Source organism: Odocoileus virginianus, chromosome 7, assembly GCF_023699985.2.
Source record: "Odocoileus virginianus isolate 20LAN1187 ecotype Illinois chromosome 7, Ovbor_1.2, whole genome shotgun sequence".
NCBI lineage: Eukaryota > Metazoa > Chordata > Mammalia > Artiodactyla > Cervidae > Odocoileus > Odocoileus virginianus.
In genome coordinates this window covers 15,620,638-15,632,626 of record NC_069680.1, presented here as the reverse complement: position 1 = coordinate 15,632,626, position 11,989 = coordinate 15,620,638, and the positions used below count along the sequence as shown (strand labels likewise).

At 47.0% G+C, this 11,989-nt stretch overlaps 1 protein-coding gene across 6 annotated transcripts in view; it reads right to left on the bottom strand.

Annotated features, from left to right (window-relative positions):
- Nucleotides 1-2,252: 2,252 nt before the first annotated feature.
- VTI1A (vesicle transport through interaction with t-SNAREs 1A) overlaps nucleotides 2,253-11,989 on the bottom strand; it is a 364,408-nt gene continuing 354,671 nt past the window's right edge. For 4 of the 6 annotated variants that reach the window (XR_011488635.1, XR_011488634.1, XM_070470173.1 and 1 more), the window contains one exon: nucleotides 5,543-5,696. Coding sequence is in view for 2 of the 6 variants with exons in the window: in XM_070470169.1 (XP_070326270.1) it covers nucleotides 5,603-5,696 (94 nt within the window). In the remaining 4 variants the exon portion in view is untranslated. Of the gene's footprint in view, nucleotides 5,697-11,989 lie in introns of all 6 variants that reach the window. The other 2 variants (XM_070470169.1, XM_070470170.1) reach the window with 1 other exon arrangement.

The window sequence follows — 11,989 nt, the reverse complement described above, 5'->3', positions numbered from 1 at the left end:
TTAAAAAGAATACATTTGAATCAGTTCTAATGAGATGGATAAAACTGGAGCCCATTATACAGAATGAAGTAAGCCAGAAAGATAAACACCAATATAGTATACTAACGCATATATATGGAATTTAGAAAGATGGTAACGATAACCCTATATGCAAGACAGAAAAAGAGACACAGATGTATAGAACAGACTTTTGGACTCTATGGCAGAAGGCAAGGGTGGGATGATCTGAGAGAACAGCATCGAAACATGAATATTATCAAGTGTGAAACAGATCGCCAGTCCAGGTTGGATGCATGAGACAAGTGCTCAGGGCTGGTGCACTGGGATGACCCAGAGGGATGGGATGGGGAGGGAGGTGGGAGGGGGGTTGGGGATGGGGAACACATGTAAATCCATGGCTGATTCATGTCAATGTATGGCAAAACCCACTACAATACTGTAAAGTAATTAGCCTCCAACTAATAAAAATAAATGGAAAAAAAAATAAAAAGGGGTGTCTAAGAGCCACCTGATGTAGCCTCTCGCAGGTACCATCAGTTTAAGTTTGATGTGCTGCAGGCAGAGAAAAGCCATATAAACAAGAGAGCTTCCTGGGTTTTTGTTTCAGGTTCGTGAGGCAGAGCATAGGGTGAGGCCAAGTGTCTGGGCCAGCATCTCCTCTCAGGCAGTAACCTCGACCAGTGTCTCAGGCTGGCGGACTGGGGATAGCCCACCACAGAGCCTTCCTTCCTTCTTTCTGGAAAAACGACTCTGAGCAAGCCTTTTGCTGTGGTCCGTGGAGTCCATTCCAAACAAAGATGGCAAGTTGACGTGTGACTAATTTAGAGTGGACTGAAATGGAGGCTTGAAATCCCCCAAACCCTGGGGTGGCTGCCATTTCCAAGCCCACAGTGACCCATGAGGCTTGAGGCCAGGCCTCACCTGGCTCACACCTGCTGGCCCCTCCTGTGCCATGGCCTGGGGGGCCATCTGTCCTTGCATGGGTGATGTTGAAAGGTGCTGGGCAAGGAACGTGTACCATCTCTCCCCTTCACATCCACGGAGAAGTTGGCCAAGGGGCCTGGGCTCTCTGGGGCTGGGTAGGTGGGAGCAGAAAGAGCCTGGGAGAAAAGTACTCCCCAGTCCCTGACACGGACCAGAACACCCCAGCTCGGCCAATGAACCGGGCCTCTGAGAGCGGCCGCATGGTTATGTGAGCTCATCAAATTAAACGGGGTGACCAGACGCAGCCAGCAGTTACAACCTGGAAGATGCCACTGACTTCTGACTTAGGAAAACGATAATGATACTGGAACGTTTTCCCTCAATCTCATAACCCGTGGAAAAGCTGAACACATCACCAGTGCCAAGTCAGAAAAGAAAAAGAGGCGGAAGGTCAGTCCCAGGAAAGCACTGCTTCTGTTGTCTATGAGGGAAGCACTGTTTGCAGTGAGCTCACTGACCACAGAGAGATGGCCCAGACACGCCCCGTCACACCCTCCCAGCACCAGCCGGCTGGACGCACAAGCGTTCCTTTGAGAGGTCCCTACTCACTTTCACTCCAGGCCACAGTCTTCAAACCACACACTCAGCTAAAGGGGGGAGGCAAGTGGACCAGAGACAGGGGACTCAAAGGTTCCTTGGAAACCAGCCCCAGCCACAACCAACCAACAGTCCTTGGCTCTGGATGTACCGTTCTCCCAGGAAAGCCATCTCCACTCCTGAGCACTGGATGCCCCAGTAGGCTAGCAGTTCAGACCAAAGAGATGAGGAAATCATGGCTGGTAGTTAATTCTCATCTACGTAGACAAATGGCTATACATATTTATGATGGGAAATTTCATTATTTAAAAATGCTGCTCTAAATTTCTAGCTAACTCCATGAAGAGTGCCTGCCAAACAGGTTGCAAATTAAGAACAATTATTTTTCTCTTCTGCATTTGAATAGAACTTACAGCTAAAGTCATTTAAAGGGGTTAACATCCACCTTAATTAAATATTAAAGTGTGCCTGTACCTGCTGCTATTGTTGCCCCTTCGAATAAGATATAACCTATTTTTGACAAGTTTTCATCTTTCTCTGTGGAAGACGCTACATGAAACCAAATCAGTGGCAAAGAGGAGAGTAATGAATAATCTATTTCATATTCCAACAGTACCCGGAGCTCGGAGTGGAAAAATATTCAGTTGGATGATGGCAAGAGGCTGCTGGGGTACCACATGACACAGCTAATGTTTAAATAATAATAATAAAAAAAAGCGATAAACAAATCATTAGCCCTTAACAGTTGTTTAATGCAATTTGTTAATGAACGTAATGGTGGGGACTAATAATGAAAGAAAATAAAAACGTCTAAACAGGCGCCAAGTTGCTGGCGATGCGCAATTATTTCCTTGTCAAGTTTTTATGATTTAATGAGCCCCTCTGGGACTGACGGCTGTCAGTCAGTCGTGACTTTTTGACACCATTACAACTTCAAATACAGCAGCAGGCAGGCTGTTTTCCTCGGATTTGAAATACTGAAATGATCTGACAGTTTTAAAGAAAAGATGTGCAAAAAAAAAAAAAAAGGAGAGAGGAAGAGAAAGACAGTTGCTTTCCTTTCTTTCTTTTTTTTTTTTCCCTTCCCCCTCCCTTCTTCCATGGAGTAGATAATCTCTGGATGCTGTTTGGTAATGAAAATCCAATCACTGAGGTCATTATCTGATGAGGTTTTTGGAACAGGCAGGCTTTTTTCCCCCTCTTTATTTCTTTACTTAATGATAACCCTCAATGGGCTTGCCCCGCATGGGACGGCCAGAGCCGCACAATTTTGTTCACCATTAATTTCAGCCTTTGAAGCTCAGGGCTCAGAAGCAGTAGCAAAGCAAACCCCCCACCAAGCTGGTTCCAAAATAAGACAATCCAGCCTGCCTTAAACAGAATAGCAAATGGCCTCCCAGTCCAGGCCTGGCAGCTGACGTCAGGCCCGCTGCATTTGCCGGCATTCGTCTTCAACATGGAACATTTAAAACTCTTTACAACTTAAGAGACTTTAATTAAATTGCTTTTGATTCTGGAGCAGGGCAGCATCCGCTTTATTTATTCTGTCAGGGAAACTGTTTAGTCTGCATGAATTTTATATGGCAAGGGCTTCCTCCTTCCTCTTCCTCCTCCCCAGCAACCTCCAACCCTTCTGCTGAACACAATTTTTTAACAAAGGCTCCTGACTCTAGAGATATTCATCAATCAAGGTCGACGTACTAAGTTGCTAGGACCTTTCATAGTTCTATGAATGGCTTTGAATCGGTGGGCTTTCCCCCTTCTCCAGGGAAGCAGGGTGAACAGTGTTCCTTCCCGGGGGCTCCTTGAGTCTGTCTGCAGCATCTGGGAGGCCAGCCAGGGACACAGGGGCCTTCGGACCAGCTTCCTACAAAGTGCTCACTATCCCGGTCTAGGAGGTTGTTCTCAAGGTGGACGGGATGGGGCTGTTAGGCCAAGGGTTATCTGTTCACCTTCTTCCCACTCTTAAGGTTGAAGTGGGGCAAAGTCTCCAGCAAGGGCTGATAAAGAGATAGAACCCCAAAGAAGCTGCCATTGAGAGGTGAGCCATACCCTCTTTCTGCACCACCTCTACTTTCAACATGAACATCAGGTGAAATATTTAGAAGCCAGCAAGTTTAGATGATCAGATCGACCTGGCTTGCCAGGGGGCCTCAGGAAGAGTCTATAGGCATGAGCTGTGGCTGGGTAACCGATTATACACTTCAGCTAAGACCAGCTGTTTTGAGGGAAGCCACCACAAAGGTTGGTAGAATACTTCCCCACCATTAGAGTTTCCAAATGAGAAGGAGATGACTTGTTGCCTTGCTTTTTCACCATTTCTTTGATGTGTTTCACACACACTCATTCCGTTATCAGAATAAAAGATTCTTTCTTGCTAGGATAGAGCCCTGAAGCTGATAGGAAAATTAGTACAGCCTTCCCTCTCTTTTGCTGGTCTACTGCGCTCTGCCAAAATCCCACACCATCCTCAAGAAGTAAAGGCTGCGGCTTTATTTACACAATACTAAATGATTTATCTGAACACATGCAGGCCTGAACCTGTTTCAATAAGTGCAATTTCTCGGGTGGATTTTGCCATTGTGTGTTTCCTCTCTAAACCATAATGGTTCGCTTCTGAGCTGGGAGAAGAAAAAAAAAAAATCAAGTGCTGCATCCAGGTGAGCTCAGCCCACGGGCACAGGTGGTTAGCATTTTTTATGATGGGAACAGGTTTGCTTTTCAAGGATTCAAAGATCCCAATTATATCCAAAAGATAGAAAGGACCCTGGAAGTGCCTATGAAGTCTTAAGAAAAACACATTTCGCGTTATGACTAGGGGGAGAATGACCTCAGCTCAGGCAACTTGGAGCCTGATCATAAATGAACTCATTTTGAAGGCAATTCCCGGTTCCCTTGGACAGGAAGAAACCAAAGAAAATCACAAAGCACGTTAGAGGTTTGAGTACCTTGTGGATTCAGGAAGGCTGTGCTCGCATTTGTTAGTGAAAAACCCAAGCCGTCCTACTGTAACACACTGCGACCCCTGATTCTTTGAAAGGAGGTTAGCGAATGTTTTCCCATCAAGTTTATTTCCAGTGGATCAGCCTATAGAACTATACCATATTGATAATCACATCTGAAATTTCGCACTGATGGCATCATGTTCCTGCTCTTCCTGAAATATTCATGTTCTCTTTACATACTGGAATGGATGTGGAGAGAACCTTGACAGACCCTCTGCATGTATGAGGGCTCCTTTTGACAGTACAAATATTAAGATGGAAAGGATACAGAGAGGCCTATGCAGGTCAGGGAAGAGGAGGTCGCCAGGAAGTACTGTGCTGGGGTACTCTCTGCCACCAGATTCTGGGGAGGATGGGATTTTTGGAAGGCAAGGAAATCTTTATTGCAGTCAGTAATCAAAGTTGTGAAAAGTGGATATTGGGCAGACTCAGCAAAAATATTCTTGGGTTTAAAAAAAAAAGTACGCATAGAAAAACGGGGAAAGTGCTAAGTCAATTTCCCACACAACTGCTTTTAAATACCCACCTTTACAATGAAAACACTCAGGCAGGTGGACTATATTCATTACGTTTGGGGAGCAACAGGACTGGTTTGCAGGGCCAGTCAGTGGCTCTGGCCCTGCTGGTCTCTGCATTGTTTATCCTCAGACATCACAGAAGGGTTGATCGGTGACAAAAGGTGTGTGGCAAACAGCGCAGCCCATCAGAAGCTGCTGTGACTGACTCATCTGTGCCCTCTCCCCAACCGTGACCCCTGCCACGTCCACAGGGCAAGCAAGAAGGTCACCCAGGATATTCTGGTCAGTAGATGAAATTACCAAAAGGCAAATAAACACTCGTCTTCCCCTATAAAGGACAAACCTGGGTAAAGACAAACCTAGAAAAGGAAACCAACCCACATGCAAACAGGAATAGAAAATATTTTTACAGTCTCTGCACTTCAGCTGAACAGTGGCGAGAGAGACAGGGAGGGTCATTCAGAGCCTGTCAGCGCAAGAAAATGATTCATGTGACCATTTTGTCTTAATTACTCAGAACGAGCCGTGGTCGCTGTTTATCAAGGAAGAGCAGATACATCAGTGTCCTCTGACAGAAAAAGTGATCGCCGTCAGGATGGTGATAACCAGGATGATGCCCAAGATGACGATCAGGATCCGGTTCTGGATGATTCTAGGAGAGAGCAATGGAGGAAATACAATTCACACAGATAAACAGAGGACAAAGATCATACAAGACCAAGTCGGCTAATCAAAGGGAGGCTTCATGGGTGGGGGTTGGGAGCCTGGGATGAGGTGTGTGTGTGTGTGTGTGTGAGAGACCCCGGTATGAGGGGTGTGTGTGAGAGAGACCACGCAGCTCTGTGCTTCTGCAAACGATCCACCAGCAAATCAACGACTCTACTGCGACTGTCATGCAGCACTGGGAGAAATGCTTACGGCGAAGCTACGGTGAATCAAATGGCTTTCTGGGTTCCAAGTCCCACACACTAATCTTTCAGGGATCAAGGGCCCCATGCGAGCTTCTCTTTTTAATTTAACATGTGAGACAAGCCTCGTTTTTTTTGGGTTTTTTTTTTCCCCCTCAGTGTTTCCCGTGAAAGTGAAAGACTAAGGAAACATGTCACAGTAAGATACTTACCTGTACAGAAATACCCAGGGAAAAGTAAAAGAGAGACTTAGGAAGAAAAGGACAAGATTAAGAAGCAAGTGTCAAGCCTGCAGCTCAGGCTACGAAACCATCATCTGTCACTGGGGCTCACGCTCTGTGACGCCAGCAGGAAACATTACATGTGCTCCGTGGCAAAAAAAAAAAAAAAAAAAAAAAAAAAAAGATGGAAATGCAGGTTCTACAAAATATGGCCCAGGTGCCTGATGTGCTTTGGTTGGGGGGGGCTCACCTCTCGGGACTCCCACCCCCTCAGCCCTGGCTCTGCTAAATGCAGATGGGAAACTGGGAGCTCGAAGAACTAGAGTGAAGATGCATGCTCCGAGAATGCCTGCAGAGGGCTTCTGATGAAGTTGTTTCATAATCTGTTACCTCATTCTGAGAAAAGAGGTCAAACATCACAATCTGGGGTTGAGGTTTTCCAAGGGAAGCTGGGTCAAACAGCCTCGCCCACACTCGCTCCCACCAAACCAAGCAGGCAGAAATAGAGGCGGACTGGTGGGCCCTCCAGGCGGGCTGTCCATGCCATCAAGACCTCACAGCAAACCCCATTTGTCCGTCCTCCAAATATCAAGCAGAAAAAGGCCTGCTGGGGACTTCCCTGGTGGTCCAGTGGCTAAGACTCCATGCTCTCAATACAGGGGGCCTGGGGTTTGATCCCTGGTCAGGAAGCTAGACCCCATATGCCCCAACTTAAGAGTTCTCATGTTCCAACTACAGGTCTCCCATGCCACAATTAAAATGGAAGATCCTGCATGTCACAACAAAGGCATGGTGTAGCCAGATAAATAAATATTAAAAAGACGACGAAGAAGAAAAAGTTCTGCTGCCCGTCTAGACACAGAACACTGGATGGAGACTCCCATAGGAGGAGCGAGGTGGGACCACGCAGACCCCAGTTTAACAGAGACCCCATCCTCCTAATCTCACATCTTCGAGAATACATCTTTACAAGGTGTTCACAGTCTTTCCTAGCTTCTGGATGAGTTTCTTTCTCAGAAGGATGACAGCATCCTTGTGGTTTCAGCTGGATCCTCCCTCACCCACCCCCTTCTTCCCCAAGCCTAAATGCATGGACAGAGACAGTCGCATCAGACAAACCCACTCCCTTGTGGCCCCCCTTGAAGGACCAGCTCTCTCCTCCTGACAGGTTACAAAATGATCACATTTGCTGACACGTCTTCCGCAAAACTGCTTTAGTGTCTGTGTCCACTTTCCTCGAAGGAGATGAATGATTCGCCTGGTCCTCATTTATCACGTAAGGCTCAGCTAAGATCTGTCTCGTTTGCTTCTTCCCTTCTCCACTAGAAAGGCTGCACCCTGACATTAATTCTTCTGTGATGACAGCTAATTCAGACTTAACAGGCCATATTTACTCAGGAGCCAGGAAGATCCTCTGTCTCCAAAATAAAGAAATAAAAACGGGACTTCATGGCTTGTTAAAAGCGAGGCTAATTACGAACACTGGTCAGTGCGACGTGGTGGCTTGATTTAAAACCTAGATGGATTTTCCCCTCTTATTTCAGGAAGGGGCAGAAATCTTCAGAACCGTCCCTACCCATCCTGTTTGCCCAAGTCACTGTCAAAATCTCTATTTACCAGAGTCACCCACATCAGACTTGCAAAGGAAATCAGCAAAATTGAAACTCAGCAGTGAAACAGATTAAAAGCATGAAAACTCTTTAAAATTCTGCCTTAAGTAATATACGGTAGTGTGTCTCTTGGTTGACAACCATTTTATTTGTGGGTTGAGGGCCCCAAGGCATCCATGATGCTAATTTATAAAGGATTAACTGTGAGTGTTACTTGTTTAATCCGAGGCATGGTTAGAAAAATGAAGACACAGGGATCCCTAAATCCTCAGCTCTTTCCTGGTCTTCCTAATTGGGTTTCCCTCATCTCCAGGCAAAGAGAAGTGGGTTTCACTCATGATCTTTCCTAATGGGTCGTATCTTTAATTCACTCAGTGCACACACACCTGATCCCAAGAAAGGTGCCACAGGCTCACAGAGGTTCAGAAAGACCTTGGTGCATCCTCAGTTCCTGGCACCGTCACCTCTGCAGCCCCAGCACAAGTCATGGAGACTGCTAAGTGGGTCCCCGGGAGATCCATCCAAAGGATGACAATGAAAGAACTATAATTGTAATCATTCTATTCAAAGGAGAATGGAGAAGAAATCTGCGCAAATTTAATTTGCAGGAAAATCTCAGGGAGTCTACAAAGAAAAACCTGAAGTTAAAAGCTGAGGTAAATCCCCCAAAGGGCATCTCTGGTGGCTCAGTGGTAAAGAACCCCCTGCCAGTGCCAAGAGACGTAGGTTCGATCCCTGGGTAGGGAAGACCCCCTGGAGAAGGAAATGGCAACCCTCTCCAGTATTCTTGCCTGGGAAATCCCATGGAGAGAGGAGCCTGGCAGGCTACCGTCCATGGGGTCACAAAGAGTTGGACACGACTGAGTAACTACATGAATAAACAAAAAAGTCCCCCAAAGATGGAACACTGCACTACTGGGACCTTTCCCTGAAGCGGGGAGAAGGAACGGTCTTCATGGAACTGGGTGCTGGCAGTGGAAAAGGTCAGCAGGAGAGAAGGTTTGCTTTCAACCAAAGGCTGGCAAATATTTGAGATGAATGATGCAGAGGGGCAAATAAATAAGTAAATAAAGAGAATTGGTGTTCACAGAGCCTCTAAGGACCAGAAAAGTGAACCACTGGGACCCTTGGGTGAATAAGACCGAGCCAGCCTGGACAGGGAAACATGGGCTGGCACTGGAGGGCCCCATCTGTGAGGAGGCCTGGAGTACTGTCCCGGCCAGGGGCTGCTGGCAGGTACGGCTGCAGGCGAAGCAGAAAGGAATGCAGAGTCCAGAGAGAGTCAGAACCACAAGCCAGGAAGCGGGGTTCCCAGCTCGAGAGGCAGAGAAGGAACTCTGGGGGAAGCCCAAAGTAACTACTTTCTAACTTTGGACAGGGTTGGGGATGGGGTGGTGGGGGCTTTATGTTCCACTAGGTCTGCAGCAAGCAGTCTTAATCTCCCTTTTGAAAATGCAAAGTGTGTTTACCCAGTAAATAATTTAAGAAAGAATATACACTTGAAAGAAGACATCCATTGAAACAGCCAGGCTAAATTGCCTCTAGGCAAAAACTTGTGCATTTGCATGCTGCATTCTATTAAGTGAGCACGCTGTGGCTTTAAAAGAATGCAGAGCCAAATTAAAAGGAATGTGGGCCCGAAACATCAAGGATTCTCCAAGTTTACATTATGAATCACAGTGCTGTTGATACAAGATGAATTAACCATTTACTTTGAGGCTGAACTCACAAAGTACTATTGAAAATACTGATCCCTGTGTGGAACCCAGGGAGCGGCTAATCTTTCCATTGCCAGTCTCCTCCCCCTCTGGAAACAAGCTCCAGCGTGTGGCAGCTGGAATCACAGAAGACTGGTTGAAGGGAAGTAGGCAGGCAGGCACCTGGCACAGCTCTCCGCTCTCTCACTGGAGGAACCCAGGAATTCCACTGTCGTAGGCGTCTCCACATTCACTACCATGCACTTCTCTGTTTCTGGGTACACACTCACCTGCCCCTTGATGTCAGATGTGACCATGTGACCTATGTTAGTCAGTGGAGTGTGAGCAAAAGAGCTGGGCGTCACTTCTGGGTGGAGGCATTTAACTTCCAGGGTTTGACTCTCCAGCTGACTCTTCCCTTGTTATTCTGTTCTAGGAGGGTGTACATTCTGGGAGGTGCTTCCCTACTGGCTCAGATGGTAAAGAATCTGCCTGCAGTGCAAGAGACCTGGGTTTGATCCCTGGTTTGGGGAAGAGTCCCTGGAAAAGGGAATGGCTACCTACACCAGTATTCTTGCCCAGAGAATTTCATGGGCAGAGGTTATAGTCTGTGTGGTTGCAAAGGGATGAACACGAATGAGCAACTGTGGTGTTGGAGAAGATGCTCGAGAGTCCCTTGGACAGCAAGGAGATCAAACCAGTCACTCCTAAAGGAAATCAGTCCTGAATATTCATTGGAGGACTGATGCTGAAGCTCCAATACTTTGACCACCTGATGCGAACAGCCAGATGACTCATTGGAAAAGACCCGGATGCTGGGAAAGATAGAAGGCATGAGGAAAAGGGGACGACAGAGGACGAGATGGTTGGATGGCATCACTGACTCAATGGACATGAGTTTGAGCAAGCTCTGGGAGATGGTGAAGGACAGGGAAGCCAGCGTGCTGCAGTCCATGGGGTCGCAGAGTCAGACACGACTGAGCGACTGAACAGCAAGAGCATTCCAGGAGTGGAGGTTCAGGATGATGGAGACTCCTTCTGCCTGGATCCCTGAGTCACCCCATGGAAGATCATTGCCCTGGGCGTTCAGCATGACCCATGGTAGACTAGTATGAAGACAGTGAGATTTGGGGGTCACTGAAACTGCACCATCAGCTATACTGGGTGATGCACTCCTGCCCCAGTTCTCCAAGATGGGGTGGCTGACCAAGCCAGATGAGGCTTTGGTTTAAAGCATCACAGATGCCAGGGTATGACGAAGGCTCATATGGGCTTCCCAGGTGGCACTAGCGTAAACAACCTGCCTGCCAATAGGAGATGTAAGAGACACAGGTTCGATCCCTGGGTCGGGAAGACCCCTGGAGGAGGCAACGGCAACCCACCCCAGTATTCCTGCCTGGAAAATCCCATGGACAGAGGAGGCTGGTAGGCTGCAGTCCATGGCGGTCACAAAGAGTCAGACACGACTGAAGTGACTTAGCATGATATGGCTTCTTTCCCTGAAGAACAGGTTTTTTGTCTCTTGGTTTTCAGAAGCTAAGAGCCCCTTCGCTCCCTTCTTGGTTATAAGACTCCTCACTGAAGACTCAGCTCTAACCAATGCCAGTGTGTGCTGATGAAAGTTTCAGCAAGCTCAGGTGGGCATTCTACTTCCCATGAAAAGCAGACACATGTTGGCTGCATTTGTTTCTCCATTCCAAACATCTGACACTATCCCTAGCTCCAGGGGCAGAGCTGTGACCTACGATAAGAGGTCACTGTGTTCCACGCTCCTGACCACAGTTACTACACCAGAAGCAGGCACGTGAATGAAGCCTGTGCAACTGAGTGAATGGCAGAAGGTTTGCTTAGAATGTGAAGTCCCCTGGACCATGTGGTGAGTGGATGTCAGGCCTGGATCTGCTGCAGCCCTTTTGTTTCCATGAGGGAAGCCAGCTTCTAAGAAAGAAGCTGACCCATGGAGGACAGCAGAGTTGAAGGAAAGGCAGAGAAATGGAACCCCAGTCCTGAAGACATGGTGAACCTCTCTATCAAACATCTTTCTTTTGGACTTTCAGTTACATGAGAAGATAAATGAACTCTATTCCTGAATTCAGTTTGAGCTGCATTTTCTGCTATTTGAAACCAAAAAGTAGTTTTAGGTTGATTCACCCTGATTCTAAAACCAAGTCTTTGATCTACAGGAGGCATATTTTCCTCACCTCTTCCAGGAGAATTTCCCAGCCACACCCCTTGTTCACTCTTGGATTTCCCTGGGCCCCTCTCTCACCACTAACCACACAGTTTTATGAATTTTCTGTTTCTGTGCATGTTTCCCCAGTGGAAAAAAAAAGTGACCCTTTGACAGTCTGAATCTCCTTTGTCTTTTGTATTCCCAGTGGCTAAAACAGAGCTTGGCACAGACATTCTCAAAAAAAAAAAAAAAAAAAAAAAAAAGCTTGCTGAATGTATGAATGAATGAAGCTCCCCTGGAGGTTGATGTGATTGTCTTTCTGGTTTTTAAGGGCTG